This window comes from Sus scrofa, chromosome 3, assembly GCF_000003025.6.
Source record: "Sus scrofa isolate TJ Tabasco breed Duroc chromosome 3, Sscrofa11.1, whole genome shotgun sequence".
NCBI classification, from domain to species: domain Eukaryota; kingdom Metazoa; phylum Chordata; class Mammalia; order Artiodactyla; family Suidae; genus Sus; species Sus scrofa.
Genome location: NC_010445.4, coordinates 121,816,471 through 121,834,447, shown reverse-complemented (window position 1 = coordinate 121,834,447; position 17,977 = coordinate 121,816,471). Strand labels below are relative to the sequence as shown.

At 42.0% G+C, this 17,977-nt stretch overlaps 1 protein-coding gene across 1 annotated transcript in view; it reads left to right on the top strand.

The window, feature by feature from the left end:
* DDX1 (DEAD-box helicase 1) overlaps positions 1 to 16,048 on the top strand; it is a 38,268-nt gene extending 22,220 nt beyond the window's left edge. The window contains 11 exon segments of the mRNA XM_021087822.1: positions 429 to 518; positions 1,165 to 1,353; positions 2,254 to 2,305; positions 4,210 to 4,356; positions 8,138 to 8,229; positions 10,031 to 10,103; positions 10,256 to 10,328; positions 10,412 to 10,454; positions 11,200 to 11,295; positions 11,562 to 11,682; positions 12,335 to 16,048. Coding sequence (XP_020943481.1) covers positions 429 to 518; positions 1,165 to 1,353; positions 2,254 to 2,305; positions 4,210 to 4,356; positions 8,138 to 8,229; positions 10,031 to 10,103; positions 10,256 to 10,328; positions 10,412 to 10,454; positions 11,200 to 11,295; positions 11,562 to 11,682; positions 12,335 to 12,465 — 1,107 coding nt within the window. The 3' untranslated portion in view covers positions 12,466 to 16,048.

Here is a 17,977-nt window from a genome sequence, read left to right as displayed (position 1 = left end):
GTAGAAAATAATTATTTGGAAAATAAGGAAGTAAGTATGTATATGAATTATTTTCCATATCTTTTTTTTTTTTTTTTTTTTTTTTTTTTTTTTTTTGGTCTTTTTGCCTTTTCTAGGGCTGCTCCCACAGCATATGGCGGTTCCCAGGCCAGGGGTCCAATCGGAGCTGTAGCTGCCGGCCTACGCCAGAGCCACAGCAACACCAGATCCGAGCCGCGTCTGTGACCCACACTACAGCTCACGCAACGCCAGATCCTCAACCCACTGAGCAAGGCCAGGGATCAAACCCGCAACCTCATGGTTCCTAGTCGGATTTGTTAACCACTGCGCCAAGATGGGAACTCCAATTTCATAACTTATATTTTAATTTAGAGAAGAAAGATTTAGATATGGATTTAAAAACATGCTTTTGTTTGCTTCTTCTGCAGGACGGGCTTCTTTCTCAAGGTTACTCTGATTTTATAAATAGGATTCACAATCAGATTCCTCAGATTACCTCTGATGGCAAAAGACTTCAGGTATAAAATAACTAATGTATCTTAAAATACGTGTAGACAGTTGTTATGTGTTAATGCTTAACTTTTTTAGGTTTTATGTTCACATTTTGCTTTACCTTATGATTGAGGTGAAGAGAATTTGAGGAAATTACTTAGGTGTTACAGAAGACTTGTAGACTTACAGGGTTTGTTTTGTTTTGTTTTTTTTCCTATAGAGCATTTTGGGTTTATAGTCTAGGCTCTGAGTACTGCTTCTTCGAAGGAAAAATGTCCTGAGCTGTTGAAAAGTACTCATTTCTTTCGTAATTATTTCTTAAAATATTATTCTTTCTCATTCTGTTTTCTTAGGAAGAATTGAGAGGTAGAGGCTTTTAAGTGAAAGGGATAAATAGTAACTTATGACTTTAGATTTTTAAAAACTTCTTCATCCTTAGTTTTTGTAGGGCCCTGAGAAATAGATGACATGATTTCTGGGACAGTGAGGGGACTGAAGCTCAGAGAGATTAACCTGCCCAAAGTCACACCACTAGTTGTTGCTACAGAGTCAGGTATTGAACTTGTCTTCAGAGTCCAGGCTTAGCATACTTTGTGCCCCGTATCTGTATTCATAAGGTACAGTTATTGTTGTTATAAAAGTTTATCTAAGTTTCAGTTTTTCTCTTCTTAGGTAATTGTCTGCTCAGCCACTTTGCATTCTTTTGATGTGAAGAAATTGTCTGAGAAGATAATGCATTTTCCCACCTGGGTTGATTTAAAAGGAGAGGATTCCGTTCCAGACACCGTACATCACGTTGTTGTCCCAGTGAACCCCAAAACTGACAGGCTCTGGGAACGGCTTGGGAAAAACCACATTAGAGTAAGTGCTTTGTAATGTCAGCATTTGAGTAAAGTGTTGTGAAGCTAGCTTAACCTTGACTCTTCGTGACTTAAGACACCCAAATAGAGTGCCCTTAAGAAAGAGAAGGTTGGCACAGAAATCGAGGTCTCTGAGGTATGGAACAAGTGATGGGCTCATGTTTACTTTTCCTTCTCTCTCAAGTTACTTTTGTGACCATTTCCCTTGATAGAATGTTTACAAATAAATAGGATTTCCTATATGTATAGGTCTAATTTCTGATAACAGTGATTTCCATTTTTAGTGTATTTTAGAGTCTTCCTAACATTCATTATTTTCCTGAAGATCAATTTCATGCGTCCATCTTCTCATTTTTTCACTGTTGTTAGATTTACCTTTGTATAGTAAGTCTGTGTTTATTGTAAATACACACTATTCTAAAAACTGCCTTTGTATGTTTTTTGGCTATGCGCACAGCATGTGGAAGTTCCTGGGCCAGGGATCGAACCCGAGTCACAGCAGTGACCCAAGTTGCTACAGTGACAATGTGGGATCCTTAACCTGCTGCACCACAAGAGAACTTCCTGCATTTTTATTATTATATTTAAAATTAATTAGCCTTAGACCTATAGTTAATAAAGGGTTTTTCTGAATCTGAAGAATGCTTTTGCTTATAGATTATAAAGACGTATGTATGAAGTGCAGCCTAAAGTTAGATACGATTACCCCTTTCTAAAAAAGATGCCCAGGAGCTCCCTTGTGGCTCAGTGGGTTAAGGACCCAGTTTTGTCACTTTAGTGGCTTGCGTTGGCGCAGGTTTGATCCCTGGCCTGGAAACTACCACATGAAAAATAAAAAAGATGCCCATCTTGGGTCATTACTTAACCCTCCCGCCTCCTTTTCATCCTTTCCTTTTGACAGACTGATGAAGTACATGCAAAAGATAACACAAGACCTGGTGCTAACAGTCCAGGTAAGTTAAAAGAATCTCTAAGATGTCTTGAAGGATTTTGAAAACAAGTTGACTTTTTTGAATTTATGCCCTGTCTACTCATGAAGAAACAGGAAATCTGAAAATAAATGAAACAAAAATATAAAAGAAATGGTGGAAAAGCTGATAGCTGTCAGCTTAGAGGAATATTAAGTACTAACTTTAAGATACTAGTTTCCTGACATCTAAATCACAGTTTTGGATTATAGAATTCTCACTTTTTCCAGGTAATCAGCATCTCTGGTGACCGATTATTTGTTGGCCCTGAATTCCAAGAACAATGTCTGTAGATTCTTCCTATCTGGGAATTGAGTAGCAAAAGAAAATACCTTTAGTTACAACTTTGTGAAAGATGCAGAAATGATCTTGAAATAGTTTACTGATTCTTCTTGTGTGCAGTAAAATGGGCATAACATTAAATTTACCGTTTTAACCATTTTTGAGCCTATTACAGTCCACTGGCATTAGGTATATTCCTACTGTACAGCTCTCACCGTCATCTATCTCTGGAACTTTTTCATCTTTCCACACTGAAATTCTGTGTCCATTTTGGGGAGGGGGGTTGGGGGGGCACACCCATGGAATATGGAAGTTTCTAGTTTAGGGGTCGAATCAGAGCTGCAGCTGCCAACCTACACAGCCACAGCAACACCAGATCCAAGCTGCGTCTGTGACCTCCACTGCAGCTCACAGCAATGCCAGACCCTTAACCCCCTGAGCGGGGCCAGGGCCTGAACTGACATCCTCATGGATACTAGCCAGGTTCATTACTGCTGGGCTGTAATGGAATCTCCCTCCATATCCATTTTTTAGAAGCCTAACATTAAATCTTGATTAAGTGAAAGCACTTCTGTGCAGAATTGAGGTGGTTTGTGTCATGTATATAATACTTCCAAGATATGTGAAGATACATGGTGATAGAAGGGTAGTGCTAGAGAAGCTGGATGAGATTGGAAGCCTGTCAGGCCATGTGTCTGACGCATGTCTCCCAAGGGTCATTGCATTTTATTCATGATTGGATTCAGTGGTAGATTTTTAACAAGTATCTGAAAGGTGAATTATCTGAATTTTGACCAGAGTTCATTAAAGTCAGTTTTTATGTGTAGCTCCAAATTTATAAGGTATCTACTCAACTAGTGCTACTGTTGGAGAGGTGCTGACCCTGATAGTCAAAATAATGTATTATCCTCTTGGGGATGTATTTTACAAAATAAATATCTGCTTCAAAATATAATCCTTGTAAAAGTTTCGCTTGGTTTTGACAGGGATGACCAGAGAGACCTTAGGAAGGTTGGGTTACAGAATTAAAATGTTGCCTTAGATAGTTGAGAAACTATAAACTAGCTTCGCATCAAAACCAGACATCTGAAGGATGGCGACTCAAAGTCATGAACTAGGTCTGATGATAAACTCTTATCTCACAGAGTGAAGTATGGACTTTCCAGTATTTAGATTGATGTAGAAAGTGCACTGATTATTTTTTTAAAGGAGTTAAAGTAATTGAGTAAACATTTTTTGAGCATTTGGAGAAGTTAATGCAAGGTAAAATATGATTAGTTTTTAATGAGTGTTAAGACGGTTTTGTGGTTATGTGTGTCTGTTTATATGTGTGTGTACATGTGCATTTTCCCTTGTAAGAGGTATGGTTATAGCTCTTCTGGTATCATAAACTGACATAAAAAACATTAAGGGAGACAGAAGTAACTGAGCAAACGGATCATCTCACCATTTCACCCTGTCTTTGTATTTCTTGGTTTTGTCCATAATACTTGTATTAAAGTAGGTTTTTAGGTGAGGTAAGCACTACGTGTGTCATAATAATTATGTGTGTTCACGACAAGTCCATTTTGAAATTCTGTTGGTTTGTCGTTGTTCTATTATTCAAGAGATGTGGTCTGAAGCTATTAAAATCCTGAAGGGAGAGTATACTGTCCGAGCCATCAAGGAACACAAGATGGATCAAGCAATTATTTTCTGTAGAACCAAAATCGACTGTGATAACTTGGAGCAATATTTTATGCAACAAGGAGGAGGTAATGTTGTCTCACTTGGAGTAAATTGTGTTTATTTTCTCACTTAATAGATTATTAATCTCATGTTGATGCAGTATAGCATGCATGCCCAGAATTTAAAGCAATGATGGTGCACTGTAGTATCTGTGCCTAGCCAGTACTTTTCCGTATGATAAGCCCTAGGAAAAACAATGAGGTAATTTTCCACATGGGTACAGTTTCATTACAGTGAACATGAATCATAGCATTCTAAGGTCCTTGGGTCATTTGGCAGAAAGGTAGTGTTATTGATTACTGTCAAAATATCATGTGGAATCATTAAATAATAGAATATATATCTCTTGTATGCATTCTGATGTATACGATACATATTTATATTTTTTAAACCAATCAATGAGGAAAAACCCTTAACCTAAAAAAGCTAAGAAAGAAGGGAAAAATGAGAAAAGTTAGAACAGTTAGAAATTACAGAGTAACATGGCTAGTGGAAAAATCTGAGTATATAGTTAACGCTATAATATATGTCAGTGGACTGAAGTCCTCTGATAAAGAACATAGATTGTTAGACTGGAGAACCTTTTACAAGAAACATACTTCAGACCTGATTACATGGAAGGATTGAAAGGGAGGGAGTGAACAAATACATGTATCGGCTAAAATATTAATTGAAAGCTGGTCTGACTGTATTACTGAGATCCCATAGTGTGACAAAATATTACTAGAAACCAAAAGGGCCACTATGTAATAAAATATTCAGTCTCCAATGATGACGTAAAGTTTATAACTTTATGCTCCTTACAACATCAAATATTTCAACCAGCCCGAAAAAATGCTCAATATGATTCATCATGAGGGAAATGCAAAATGAAACCACAATATAGTACCACTGCATGCTCATTAGAGTGCCTGGATCCAAAATACTCAAAACACCAAGATTTGGTGAAGATAGGGAGAAGCCAGAGCTCCCATACCTTGTTGATATATAGTCACTTTGATAAAAGATCTTAGGTTTTTTAATAAAATTAAACATTGCTATCTTTTATGTCCTAGCAACACAACTCCTAAGTATTGACCCCAAGATGAGTGAAAACATACATTGATAAAAGATGTGTGCAGGATAGTCACAGCAGCTTTGTTTACGGTGGCCCTAAACTGTACACTAACTGGCCAATAATAGGAGATGCTAAACAAAATGCAAAATATTTATACAATGGATTACTTACTATTCAGCACTGGAAAGGAATAGATTGCTGATAAATGCAGCAGCTGAGGGTGGATCTCAGAGATGTGCTGAATGAAAGAATTCTTACCCTAGAGTATATGCTGTATACTTCCATTTGTATGACGTTCTAGAAGAGTCAGAGCTACGCTGCAGTGGGGAACAAACCCAGAACCGTTGTGTTCCCAGGAAGGTGGGAGTGTGGATAACTGGGAAGGGGCGTGAAGGTGCTTTTTGGATGATATTCCTGATCTGTAGCAAGATAGGGCTTGGGGCTCTGCACGGCCTGGGTGTATGCATTTGTTAAAACTCAACAACAGATGTACACTTAGGAGTTACATTTCCTTGTATATAACTGACCTCAAAAAGAAAACAAGAAAACCTAAGCAAGTCGTGTCCTCTGGTTAGTGAGAGGCATGCAGAACTGTGTACTGATACCTGCAGTTACATTGAAATGCATCAAACATATAAAAGTGAGTTGATAGAAGGACAAAGGGATAGATAAACACGTGGCAAAGCAAGTACAGTACATGTGAATGGTAAAATTAGTGGTGAGAATATAGCTATTCATTGTTAGAAGGCTTTCAGTTTTGCTATATGTTTGAAAATGTGTTGAAAAAAATATATAAAAAATTGGCAGATGTACAAGGCAACAGACAAATTCTGCTGTCTTAGTGGGCAAGACTTTAACACATCTCCTTTTGTAATAGATATACATCCAAGAGCCAGAAAACTCAAAAAGGATGTGGAAAATTTGAACAGGTTAAAAGTTTGAACTAATCGTCATATAAAGAACATATGTTACGTGGTTCATTATAGTGAACAGTTCAGTAACTTTTTCCCCAAGTCCTGGCAGGCAGACTTGCTTGGTGGTTTTAGTTATGGTGCCTGTTTCATAATAAGCAAAACACGTTGGTTTTGAAAGGAGGCTTTGATTAAATGGTTAGGAATATTGTCCATCAAGCAGTAATGTTTCTTTTTCCTTTTACATACCTTCCCTGTATATTTTGGTTACCACTGCCTAGAAAACAAGTTTCCGGAACCATTACTAAAACCAAAATAGCACAGTATATTCCAGATTCCAGGGGTTTAAGAGGGGAATGACAGACCCCTCCCCGCTCCACACACACCTCAACCAGGCGTAGGATTGGCTGTGGGATGTTTTCCTAAACTGCTTGAACTCAAAATGCAGTAAGACCTCGACTGTAAGCCTCTGGAAGTTCTAATTAACTGATACTTCTCCTCTGCATGATAACTTTTTCTGTGGGTTATTTTGGATAGATAGCTTTCAAAATATTTCCTTAAGTTCTGAAGTGTATTTTATGGAATCTACTTTCCTGTGGAGATAGTTAGGTGGCAGAACTGTTACTCCATGCTATCTCATATGGGTTCTAGAGGCTTACTCTGGCCTGGATTGCACTACTTTTGTTTCTGAATCTACTTGAAGAGTTTCTGTTTTAGGATTGGCTACTCTGCTCCTGCCTAGTTAAATCCCATTTCTCCATCCTTCCAGTTGCTACTTCTAATCTGCTTTGGTCAGGAAGCCAGATAACTAGGTTACTTAGGATACCTGGAGGAGGGCAGGCCTGTGGGTGTGGCCTTTGGTGAGGGCATGGATTTCATCATGCCTATTTTGGTTCTCTTTTGCTCTTTTTTTTTTTTTTTTTTGGGTCTTTTTGCCTTTTTTCTAGTGCTGCTCCCAAGGCATATGGAGATTCCCAGGCTAGGGGTCAAATTGGAGCTGTAGCCACCTGTAGCCTATACCAGAGCCACAGGCAACGCGGGATCCGAGCCGTGCCTGCGACCTACACCACAGCTCACGGCAACGCCAGATCCTTAACCCACTGAGCAAGGCCAGGGATTGAACCTGCAACCTCATGGTTCCTAGTCAGATTTGTTAACCACTGCACCACAACGGGACTCCCTCTTTTGCGCTTTTGTCTACTTTTTGGTTCTTTGCTTTATATGTGTAAGGCGAGGCTCCTAGGCACACAGAGTATTTTCCTCTTACTAATGCATTTTAGTTGGCATATGGCTTCATCTAATCCTGCAGATTGGGAAAGATTGATTAAGATATCCTTCAAAGCAAATCAGTTTTCATGGTCATGGAATTCATTTTAATTTATTTTATTTTTTTATTTTTATTTTTTTTTGTCTTTTTTGTCTTTTGTTGTTGTTGTTGCTATTTCTTGGGCCGCTCCTGCGGCATATGGAGGTTCCCAGGCTAGGGGTTGAATCGGAGCTGTAGCCACCGGCCTACGCCAGAGCCACAGCAACGCGGGATCCGAGCCGCGTCTGCAACCTACACCACAGCTCACGGCAACGCCGGATCTTAACCCACTGAGCAAGGGCAGGGACCGAACCCGCAACCTCATGGTTCCTAGTCGGATTCGTTAACCACTGTGCCACGACGGGAACTCCATGGAATTCATTTTAATGCATTACACCTATGATAGAAATTGTGTTCTCCGTAGTTTATGACAAGTTGGGATCTACATTTCCATAGAATTACATGTTACTAAATGTTACTACATGGTCTTGGTGTTTTTTCCAAGATTAACTGTTTCATGTGCTTTCCACTAGGACCTGATAAAAAAGGACACCAGTTCTCATGTGTTTGTCTTCATGGGGACAGAAAGCCTCATGAGAGGAAGCAAAACTTGGAAAGATTCAAGGTACTGGTATTTAGCCGATGGCATTTCCTTCATCCTTGAGGGGAGTTGTATCTAGTTTTAATCAGTTGTAGTTAATATTATTAAAGCAGTTCTTGTCCTGGAAACTTCAAGAATACCTCTGGGAGTTCCCGTCGTGGCGCAGTGGTTAACGAATCCGACTAGGACCCATGAGGTTACGGGTTCGGTCCCTGGCCTTGCTCAGTGGGTTAACGATCCGGCGTTGCCGCGAGCTGTGGTGTAGGTTGCAGACGTGGCTCGGATCCAGCGTTGCTGTGGCTCTGGTGTAGGCTGGCAGCTACAGCTCCGATTCAACCCCTAGCCTGGAAACCTCCATATGCCGTGGAAGTGGCCCAAGAAATAGCAAAAAAAAAAAAAAGAATACCTCTGCCTTACTGGTATACCCTCATCAGAGCAGGGCCTGTCATCTTTTAACATCGTTAGTCAAGTGGTGAATTGCATGTTCTCTCTTGGCACACCACCACTGTAGTAAGAACTTTCAACCTGAGGAAGTTTTAGGTAAATCCTTTCAGGTATAGGTGTTTTTAGGAGAAGCATCATTAGACAGTTAAATCATGTCTGTGAGTCCTTTTTTTTTTTTTATTTGTACTAATACTCTTAGGAAACTTAATTTGTAACTTAAGACAGGTATCAGAATATGGTTTTGTAGAGTGAAGCGTATTTTGAGTTTGGAGGGGTTGACTGTCCTAGTTCTATGCTTGCAGCACTTGAACAGGTTGTAGCTCTTGGTGCAGGTGGTTAGGGCTGGAGCCCTTTAGAAGTCAGGGTCAATCGGCTTTCCCCACGGGCATGCTCAGCATTTGTCACAGTGTGTTTCCCCCAGTGAGTAGTACACACGTCATTCTCTCAGACCCAGAATGTGAAAAAAGGTGGGAAGTACTGGGCTTGGGAGCTTTGGGTTATTTTCCAGGCTAAGTATAATTTTTTGTGTGTGTGTTTTTAGGGCCACACCCACGACACATGGAGGTTCCCAGGCTAAGGGTCGAATTGGAGCTGCAGCCACTGGCCTACACCGCAGTCACAGCAATGCCAGATCCAAGCTATGTCTGTGACCTACACCACAGCTCACGGCAACGCCAGATCCTTAACCCACTGAATGAGGCCAGGGATGGAACCAGTGTCCTCATGGATGCTAGTTGAGTTCATTAGCCGCTGAGCCACGACGGACACTCCTTTTTTTTTTCATGCTAAGCATAATTGGTGTTGGTAAAACATATCACCTAGCCTTACTTCAGCGTTTATGCCACCCCGTCTCTCCTGGACGTTGTATCCAACCTTCCACCCCCTCCAGATCTTTAACTTGCTGTGCCTTGGGGCGCAGATGACACCGGAAGGCTGCTTTGTGAATTCTCAGGGAGGGCACCATGGCCCACTCTCTTTAGGATTTTTATCTCTTGTCACAAAAAGTGTAACCTCAAGGTAAAATATCTAATATTCTGAGTTTATCTTAACACAAGGGTAAAAGTAATGCTCATGTTTTTACATTTCATTCTGTCTTCTCTCTCTTTTGAATTATCAGTCGGGATTTCCAAAGATAAAGCCAAGTTTTAGCACTGGCTTAATAACTTTGATGTAAGCAGAAAGAAAAACAAAAGTGAATCCAGTCATTGATTTCTTCACCTTAAATGTCGTATTTTGGCAAATTACAAGAATTCAAGACTTGGCCCAGTGAATTATGAATGACGGAACCTCTAATTTATTAGAGGTTTCATTTAGTGGAAAGTTGGTGTTTGTGTTTATTGTCTAGCCTACATACTAATGAATTCCTCTTTGTTCTCTTTAGAAAGGAGACGTAAGATTCCTGATTTGCACAGATGTAGCTGCCAGAGGAATCGATATCCATGGTGTTCCTTATGGTAAAAATAAGGTTTTTATGCTTGCAGTTTGAATTTTATGGAATTCAAAGTAAACCATTTAATACATTTGAAATATTTAGAACATCAAACATCACATATGTTTGAAAATTTTAGGAACTAATGGCAATTGGTGTAATTGTTTCTATTTACAGTTATAAATGTCACTTTGCCTGATGAAAAGCAAAACTATGTTCATCGAATTGGCAGAGTAGGAAGAGCTGAAAGGTACCGCTGTAACTTCTTTTTTCCCTTTTAAGCTTTTGGGCTTTAGGAATAAAGTCTAATAAAGTCTTTAAAAATTTTTTTAGGATGGGTCTGGCCATTTCCTTGGTGGCAACAGAAAAAGAGAAGGTAATCTTTTCAGTGTTATGTTTATTGTGTTGTCATTTTAGATGTTGGAAATAAAAGCAGTTTGATTTTTCATTTACATCGAAGTCAGTTACATATGGAGCATAAATGAACTTTTTAATGGCGTCTTTTTCTCTATATTCAATCGAATGGACAAACTGGTAGAATGAAATTTCAAAAGGAAAAATACAAAATGTAATTTTCCCTAGTAACGTTCATATAATTGTTTTTACTGAAAAGTATTTTTAAGCCCTGTCTGGCTTAGTGCCGTGGTAGACTCTTTATGGAAGAGAGGGTTAACTTACTGTTTTTATATAAATGGATACAATAATTTGATACACATTTACAGAGAAGTTGCAAGAGGAAACTCCCACAAACTTTTGCCCAAACTAGTTCATTTTGCTTTTTGCTATTTGCTTTATTATAATCTTATAGAAAACATTTGAACTTTACTTTTGATGCTGATCTTGATATAGCATTCTTCACATTTACTTCTTATTTTTATTTGAGAATTCCTTTCTATAACTGACGTCTGCTTAGAAAGACTTTTGGATGCCTCTCAAAAAGGACTCTTTCGGAAGACCCAGTTAGTGTGCTACTAGTGGTGCTAGTGATGGGACGACGTGCCTGCCGCACCTCTATTCTGTTTTTCTTGTGCTTTAAGGACAAAATGTTGTTAAGAAGCTAAGAACAAACTGGCATGTTTCAGTCTCCAAACATATTGATCCTTTTTCTTTCTTTTATGTAGGTTTGGTACCATGTATGCAGCAGCCGTGGAAAGGGGTGTTATAACACAAGACTCAAGGAGGACGGAGGCTGTACCATATGGTACAATGAAATGCAGGTAAGGCTCGCAGAAATCTTACTAAATTGGTAAAAATAGACTGCATTTACCTACAAAAGTTGTATGTATCAGCTTTTGTCTCTTTGTGAGTTATGAGAAGTAGTGAGTGGTTATGTTAGTTTATAAAAGATAACTTCTGATATCTTAGCTCCATTTGTACTAAGTATTATATAGCCTTTCTGGTTTTATTTAGTGCTGTGAAAATGCAGCTCTGTCACAATGAAATTTTAATTTGAAAATACTTTAATTTCCCTGCCCTTTCTTAGTTGCTCTCTGAGATAGAAGAACATCTGAACTGTACAATTTCTCAGGTTGAGCCAGATATAAAGGTACCAGTGGATGAATTTGATGGGAAAGTTACTTATGGTCAAAAAAGAACTCTTGGTGGTAAGCCTCGAATTATTATAATTCTGTTTTTAATGTGAGCGTGTCCTTTGTTGAGCTTCAGTTTAAGAAGAGAACGTTTCATTTCCTTGGGTTAAGTGGATGTTGGGTTAGCGTATTCTCATTCCCTCCTCGCTGCTCTCAGGGCACTTGGTCCGCACTTGTCCTGCAGGACTCTTCAGTGTGTGACCTGCATGTGGGTGGAGGGCAGCAGTGTGGCTGTTTCTCTTGAGATGTTAATGTCCTAAGAGTAGTTGAACCTTCATGAAATCGCTGGGAAACAAGAGGATAAGGGTAATTTCCAGCAAGTGGTAACCTAGGATACTATGTATTCCCTGTGCCCGCAGTGCCCTTAGCTCATTCCTGGATTTTTTTTTTTTTAAAGATTCAGGCTAAACTAGTGGTTTCTAAACAAGGAAAAAAGGGTAGGGGAGGGCTTGGTAGGGGTATTGGGACAGCTGTTGTGTGGCCTAATCGTTTATTTTAATTGATTTAACGTTTTTCGAACTCAGAGTTTTAGTAGGGATACCTTGCCTAGCGCTGCGTTGTTACTGCTAGGAGCGATGTTTAAATTGATGTAATTTGAGCCAAAGTATCGCTAACAAGTTATTTCAAGCATGTCATTTACATTACTTTGTAACTGTGTGTGATACAGGTGGAAACTATAAAGGCCATGTGGATATCTTGGCACCTACAGTTCAAGAGTTGGCTGCCCTTGAAAAGGAGGCACAGACATCTTTCCTGCATCTTGGCTACCTTCCTAACCAGCTGTTCAGAACCTTCTGAGTTAAATACACACTGAATAAGATTTGAATAATTAAAGTCTGTAGTCTTAAAACTCTAAAATAGTTGTACTGCTTCCAAGCAGCAGTATTTATGGTAACTTAAGCTGTTAATGCTAACTCTTGCATGTCAAGAAACATCAGTCTTAGGAATTCTTCATAAAATGGCAACCTAATGAAAATAATAAATTTGATGATATTTTCATGAAAGTTTATCTTATTTTAAAGTTACTTAATGGTTTTTCTTTTTCAGAAAAAGCTCTAGGTTTATGAAGTAAAGTTTACGGGTGTGTGAATTTGGCAGAGGACCTGTGTGGAACCATAGTGAATATCCCGAGTAGGATTTTCACAAAAAGGGTCCTAAATGGAGACACTCTTGAGATGCTGATGGTTGCCTAAGTGTATTGTGCTTTTTGGTTGTTGTTGTTGTTACTGTTTGTTCGCTTGCTTGCTTTTTAGGGCCACACCCATGGCATGTGGAGGTTCCCAGGCTGGGGGTCGAATCGGAGCCACAGCTGCCGGCCTACACCACAGCCACAGCAACGCTGGATCCGAGCTGTGTCTGTGACCCATGGCAACGCCGGATCCCCAGCCCACTGAGTGAGGCCAGGGATTGAACCTGCATCCTCCTGGATACAAGTCCGACCATTTCCCGCTGTGCCACAATGGGAACTCCGCCTAGGTGTATTTGGAAGCTAGGGAAGAATCATAACATGAACGAAAATTGGATGATCCCAGGGTAGAAGAACATCTTGCCTAGTTTGGAAACCCGGAGTCTTTTAGGGGGTTAGAAGAGGTTCTTTGTGTGTCTAAGGACTGGTGACCGATTTGATGACGGGGACAGTGAAGATGAATCTGAAGGTTTATCTTCTTTTTTAAGAACCTTTCTTTTCAGATGATACATACTATGGAGACAAAGGCACGCAATGTCCTGCTAGGTCTTAAATTTAATGCAGCTCTTTGCAATATATCTTCTCAAACTTTCTTGCCTAAAATTCTAGAAGGAAAAGGCAAAATTTATGTCGATACAATTGAATAGTCGCCTTGTGCCTTTTGACTCTTAGTTGATGAAGTAGTTTCTTTGGGAGAATTATTCTGGCCCTAGAAAATAAGAGCACAGGCTGTTACAGTTTCATACATGATAGTTTTCAAACCTTTCAGCAACTGAAATATTTCCTTCAGACAAAACCTTGAGTGCAGTTTAGTATGTCAGCAGTGGGAACCGCTCCCCGGTGTCTGGAGTCCGAGTTTGTACGGGACGATTATGAGGAAACCATTCACTTCTGTCTAGACCCCTGTCACAGCTGCTCTCAGAGCTGTGATGACAGCTCCTTGCCATGTTCGTGCCCATCACCACTGCCTCAGAAATGGGTTTCTCGTTGACATAATGGCAAAGAAAAGACTTGAGATTTAGACGAAGTTTGGAGCTAGAGGAGATCTTCCTTATTTCCCCTGTTCTCATCTCGTAGATGCAGAAGCTGAGTTCCAGGAATGCATGTTCATGTGGCCCAGTTTCCTGGTTTCACCTTTTACTCGTTGGTCTCCCTTTTGCTCTCGGGTCCAGATGGGTAGGTCGGAGAGGAGTGCTGGATAGAGCCGGGACTTGGTGTTTCCTCTTGAGATTCCTGTCCATCTGGAGTTACTCAGGGATCAGCTATTCAGAGGACACTGCATATGCATGGACCAGTGGTGGTGCCTGGAGACCGCCTGGGCTTCCAGCAGGTGCCATCCCCCCAGACCTTCAGACGAGTGCTAAGGGTGTGAACGAGTGTTGAAGTCTGGTTAAGATGTGCCCACTGGGCCATGAGAGATGCTAATTGCATCCTCCTCCCTTTTCTTTTTTTTTTTTGGCCACACTTGTGGTATAGGCCAGGGATTGAACCTGCACCACAGCAGCAACACAAGCTGCTGCAATGACAGTGCCAGATCCTTAACCCACTGCACCACAGGGAAGCTCCCCCTCCTTCCTTCTAGAAGTAGAGCCTCCTTGGATTGATACTGGGTCACCCGGCTGGGGACTGCCCTTCCCAGATAACGGTCAGTCGGGTGATGGTCTGCCTGCCCCCGCCACCCCGCCCCGCTCAGGCTGGAACCTGTGTCCCTGTTGGTGAGCCAGTGTCCACCGTTAGAAGAGCATCACGCAGGGGGAATGGTGGAGTAAGACGGGGCCTGGGTGGCCTTGTGGAAGAGCTGCCTGCCCCGAGAGGCTGTCTGCTACCGTATCTTGTCTTGTGTTAGGTCTCCGCTCCAGCCAGCGCAGACTAGAGGCGCTTGAATGCCCAGAAAACGTTGCCTGCTAACCAGCACATTAGTACTGAGGTAGCCCTCAGCTTCAGCTCTGTCCGCTCTACAGCGTAGGAATCCTCAGTGTCCTTCCTCACAGACCTCTCACTGCCAGGGTCCCCTCCGCACAGAAACGTTCAGGCGGCCCCACCTCCAGCACGTGTTAGACGTGACCTGCGGTCTCATGAGTCTTGGCGCTTTGTCCGCATTAACCATTTCATCTTCTGTTCACTGTTCATCCGCTTCAAAGCTACCTTCAGGCTTTGCTAGAGCTACACTCTCCACAGTGCCTGGAGTGGTTTTATGTTTGGGGATTTTTTTGGCGATCCAAATTTGAATAAACTTCAGCGAGCCTCTCTAACTCCGGCGTGCGTGTTCACTGTACCACTCACCCGGAAGATGCTGGGAGCCTCTTCCTGGGACAGAGCCAAGAGAGACGATAGAAGCCAAGCCAGAGGACCCAGGGCCTCGGGATGGCCACCTAAGAGCACTGATTGGAAAGGACTCCAACTAGTGGCCGTGGTTACAGGTCGCCCACACCTTTCCTACCTCCTCCTCAGAAGGAATTTTCCGGATGTAAACGGGAACCTCTGGTTAGAGGGCTCCCCCACCCCCACCCCCACCCCCCCCGCGGCCCCGCTTTCTACTGCTGTCCCCACTCCCAGAAAAAGTCACCTCTCAGGGACGTATGGGCTCCTTTCTTTTTTTCTGTAAGTGTTTCGGTGTACCGTTTAGATCTTACTGTATGTATAATTTTATATCTGCATTTGACATATTTTTCTTCCTGTAAATACTTCCCTGGCTGCCTCGCCCACCAGAAGTGCTGTGGTCTGTCCCTCTCACAAGCCCTGAGGAGAACGGAGGGGGCGAGCCCCTCCCAGGTCAGGCCCAGGAGCGACTCCGGCTCTGACCCGACCAGAAGACGACAGAAGCGAGGCCCTCGGCCCCTGAGCGTTCCTTTCTTGTTCGTAAAAATGGCGCAAGTCACCCTGGTCCTTGAGGATTATGCTGGACAGGCAGCGGGGTCAGCAGACCAGCGGCGCTGCCACCACGTTCTCCAGTGTGGACGCCGGCTGCCTCTTCCTGTTACCTGGACGGTTGCTGAACATCTTGGTTCTGGCTTTTGGATTGTTTGCCTCTACTGGATTCCTCCACCCTCGATTCTGGCGTGAAATGAGCCTTAGGAACATCTTCCAGAGTCATTTTCAGACTGCTTTCTGGACAGTTTGCCCTGGTTGCCATTCTCAAAACAATGTGGGAAGAATTCTGTTTCATTTATTTTGCAAACGGAAATAATACTGTTGCCTTTAAAGTCTGTTTTCCTCCTGTCTCTGCACATGATGTATGAATTGGTGCCGCTGAGCACAGGTCCTCTTAGGTCTGACCTGCAGCTTCTCTGCACGTGACCCTTCAGCCCCCAGATGCTCCCTCACCCCTGCTCCCTTCCCACAGTCATTATACTACAAACTAGGGCCCAGATTTGGTGTAAATAAGGTGCAAGTCTCCTTTCTTTTTTTTTTTTTTTTAAGGTAGACGTGTGTGTGGCAGTGATTGAGAACACCCAGGTTTTTTAAACAAAGAAAAAAGTTTGTTCCCAGCCAAGTCTAAATGAGCAAAACTATGTAGGCAAACTTTTCACTGTGGTCTTCTGCCTTCAGAGGGAAGCAGCCACTTGATTGCAGCTTGAATGAGATGTTAAATGTGAAACATGCGTAGGTAAATACGAAGTGAGATATGGGCTCGTTCCCCTCATATAACAGTTTTATTATTTCCCTATAGATGCTGACATCTATCAGGAATTTTTTTTTTTTTTCCAAGTGACCTTATTTTGGGGAAAAAGGAATATTTGTTAGAGGGAAAAAATGTAGCGGAACAGGAAGGAAAGGGAGGGAGAATGTTTGCTCCCGCAGAGGCGTTGATAGAGGATTCCTTTGGTGGGAGGAGTGGGGGGGGATTTTTACTGTTGTTTTCCGTTCTGTCGATTTAAATACTTCCCTTTCATTAAAACCATCTAAAGCTCTGCCTTTTCGGAGGACAGAGAGTCCACTTTGGTCGAAGTGCTGGGGGGTGGTTGGAAAGAGCCTGGAGTCACACAGGCCTGGAGCTGATCCCAGCAATGCTACCGACTTCTAAGAGCTAAGTCGCTTGCAGGAGAACTTGAGGTCGAAGGTGGGACCTGGAATCGGCACTTGAAGGAGCTCCTCAGAAGACTGTGATGTAGATGCTCTTCCAACTACAAATCAACAAACACTCGGAGGAGTCCTGGTGACTCAGCCGGCTAAGGATCTGGTGTTGGCACAGGTCTCCGCTGTGGTTTGGGTTCAATTCCTGGCCTGAGAACTTGTGCATGTGGTGGGTGTGGCAAAAGAAAGAAACGGGAGAGAGAAAAGGAAGGAAGGGAAAAGAGGAGAAAAAAAAGAAACGCTATGAAGAAATGGCTCTTAAAGCTTTCATTCTCTCTGCAGTCTTTCACCCCAAGACTCAGGCCAGGTGGCTGAAAAGGACACCTGAGTGAGATGCTCAAAGTACCAGAGCCACCTGTCTTCCCAGGCAGGCCCTCTTCCTTCCCTTAGGTTAGTGGTTCTCAGCCCTGGCTCTGCACTGGGACCACCTTGGGGAGCTTTAAAAGCTCCCTTGTACTTCATCTCCAGAAATTCTGTTATTCTGGAGGGGGCCCTGGTACTCTAGGAGCTGCTAATGTACTGCCAGGGTTCAGAGTGGCTGCTTTAAACAGCCTGACTAGATGTTTCTTGATCCAGCTGCAAATTACTGTGTGCCCCTGGCACATGCCCTGGCTGCTGGGTGAACTAAGTTCAACGTCGTTTAGATTCAGGCTGGAAGCCTTGCTATTGCACTGTGCAGAAGTTCTTATAGAGAGAAACTTTGATAAAAATGGTACCATACCACATTTCTGAGAAACAGTAAGGTTATTTTAAAAATGAATTTTGTAGACCTGAGTTCAGTTCCTTTTAAAATAGTTACGTTGGGGCTTCAGTCTTTTAAGGATGCTTCAGTTTTTCAGAACCCATTTGGCATTTTAATTTCTCTTCTTTTTGCCACTTGGTTTTTATTTAAAACATTTCCTCTGCTTTAGACAGAGTCACTTTATAGGCTTCTGGAGACCATTGGCTTCACTTATTATTACCCTAAAAACTCCTTCCCCAGCCTGGTAACTCATCCTGTGCACCAGAAAAGCCTCTGGTTGGCTGTTGGCTGTATGTTGCTTTCATTTA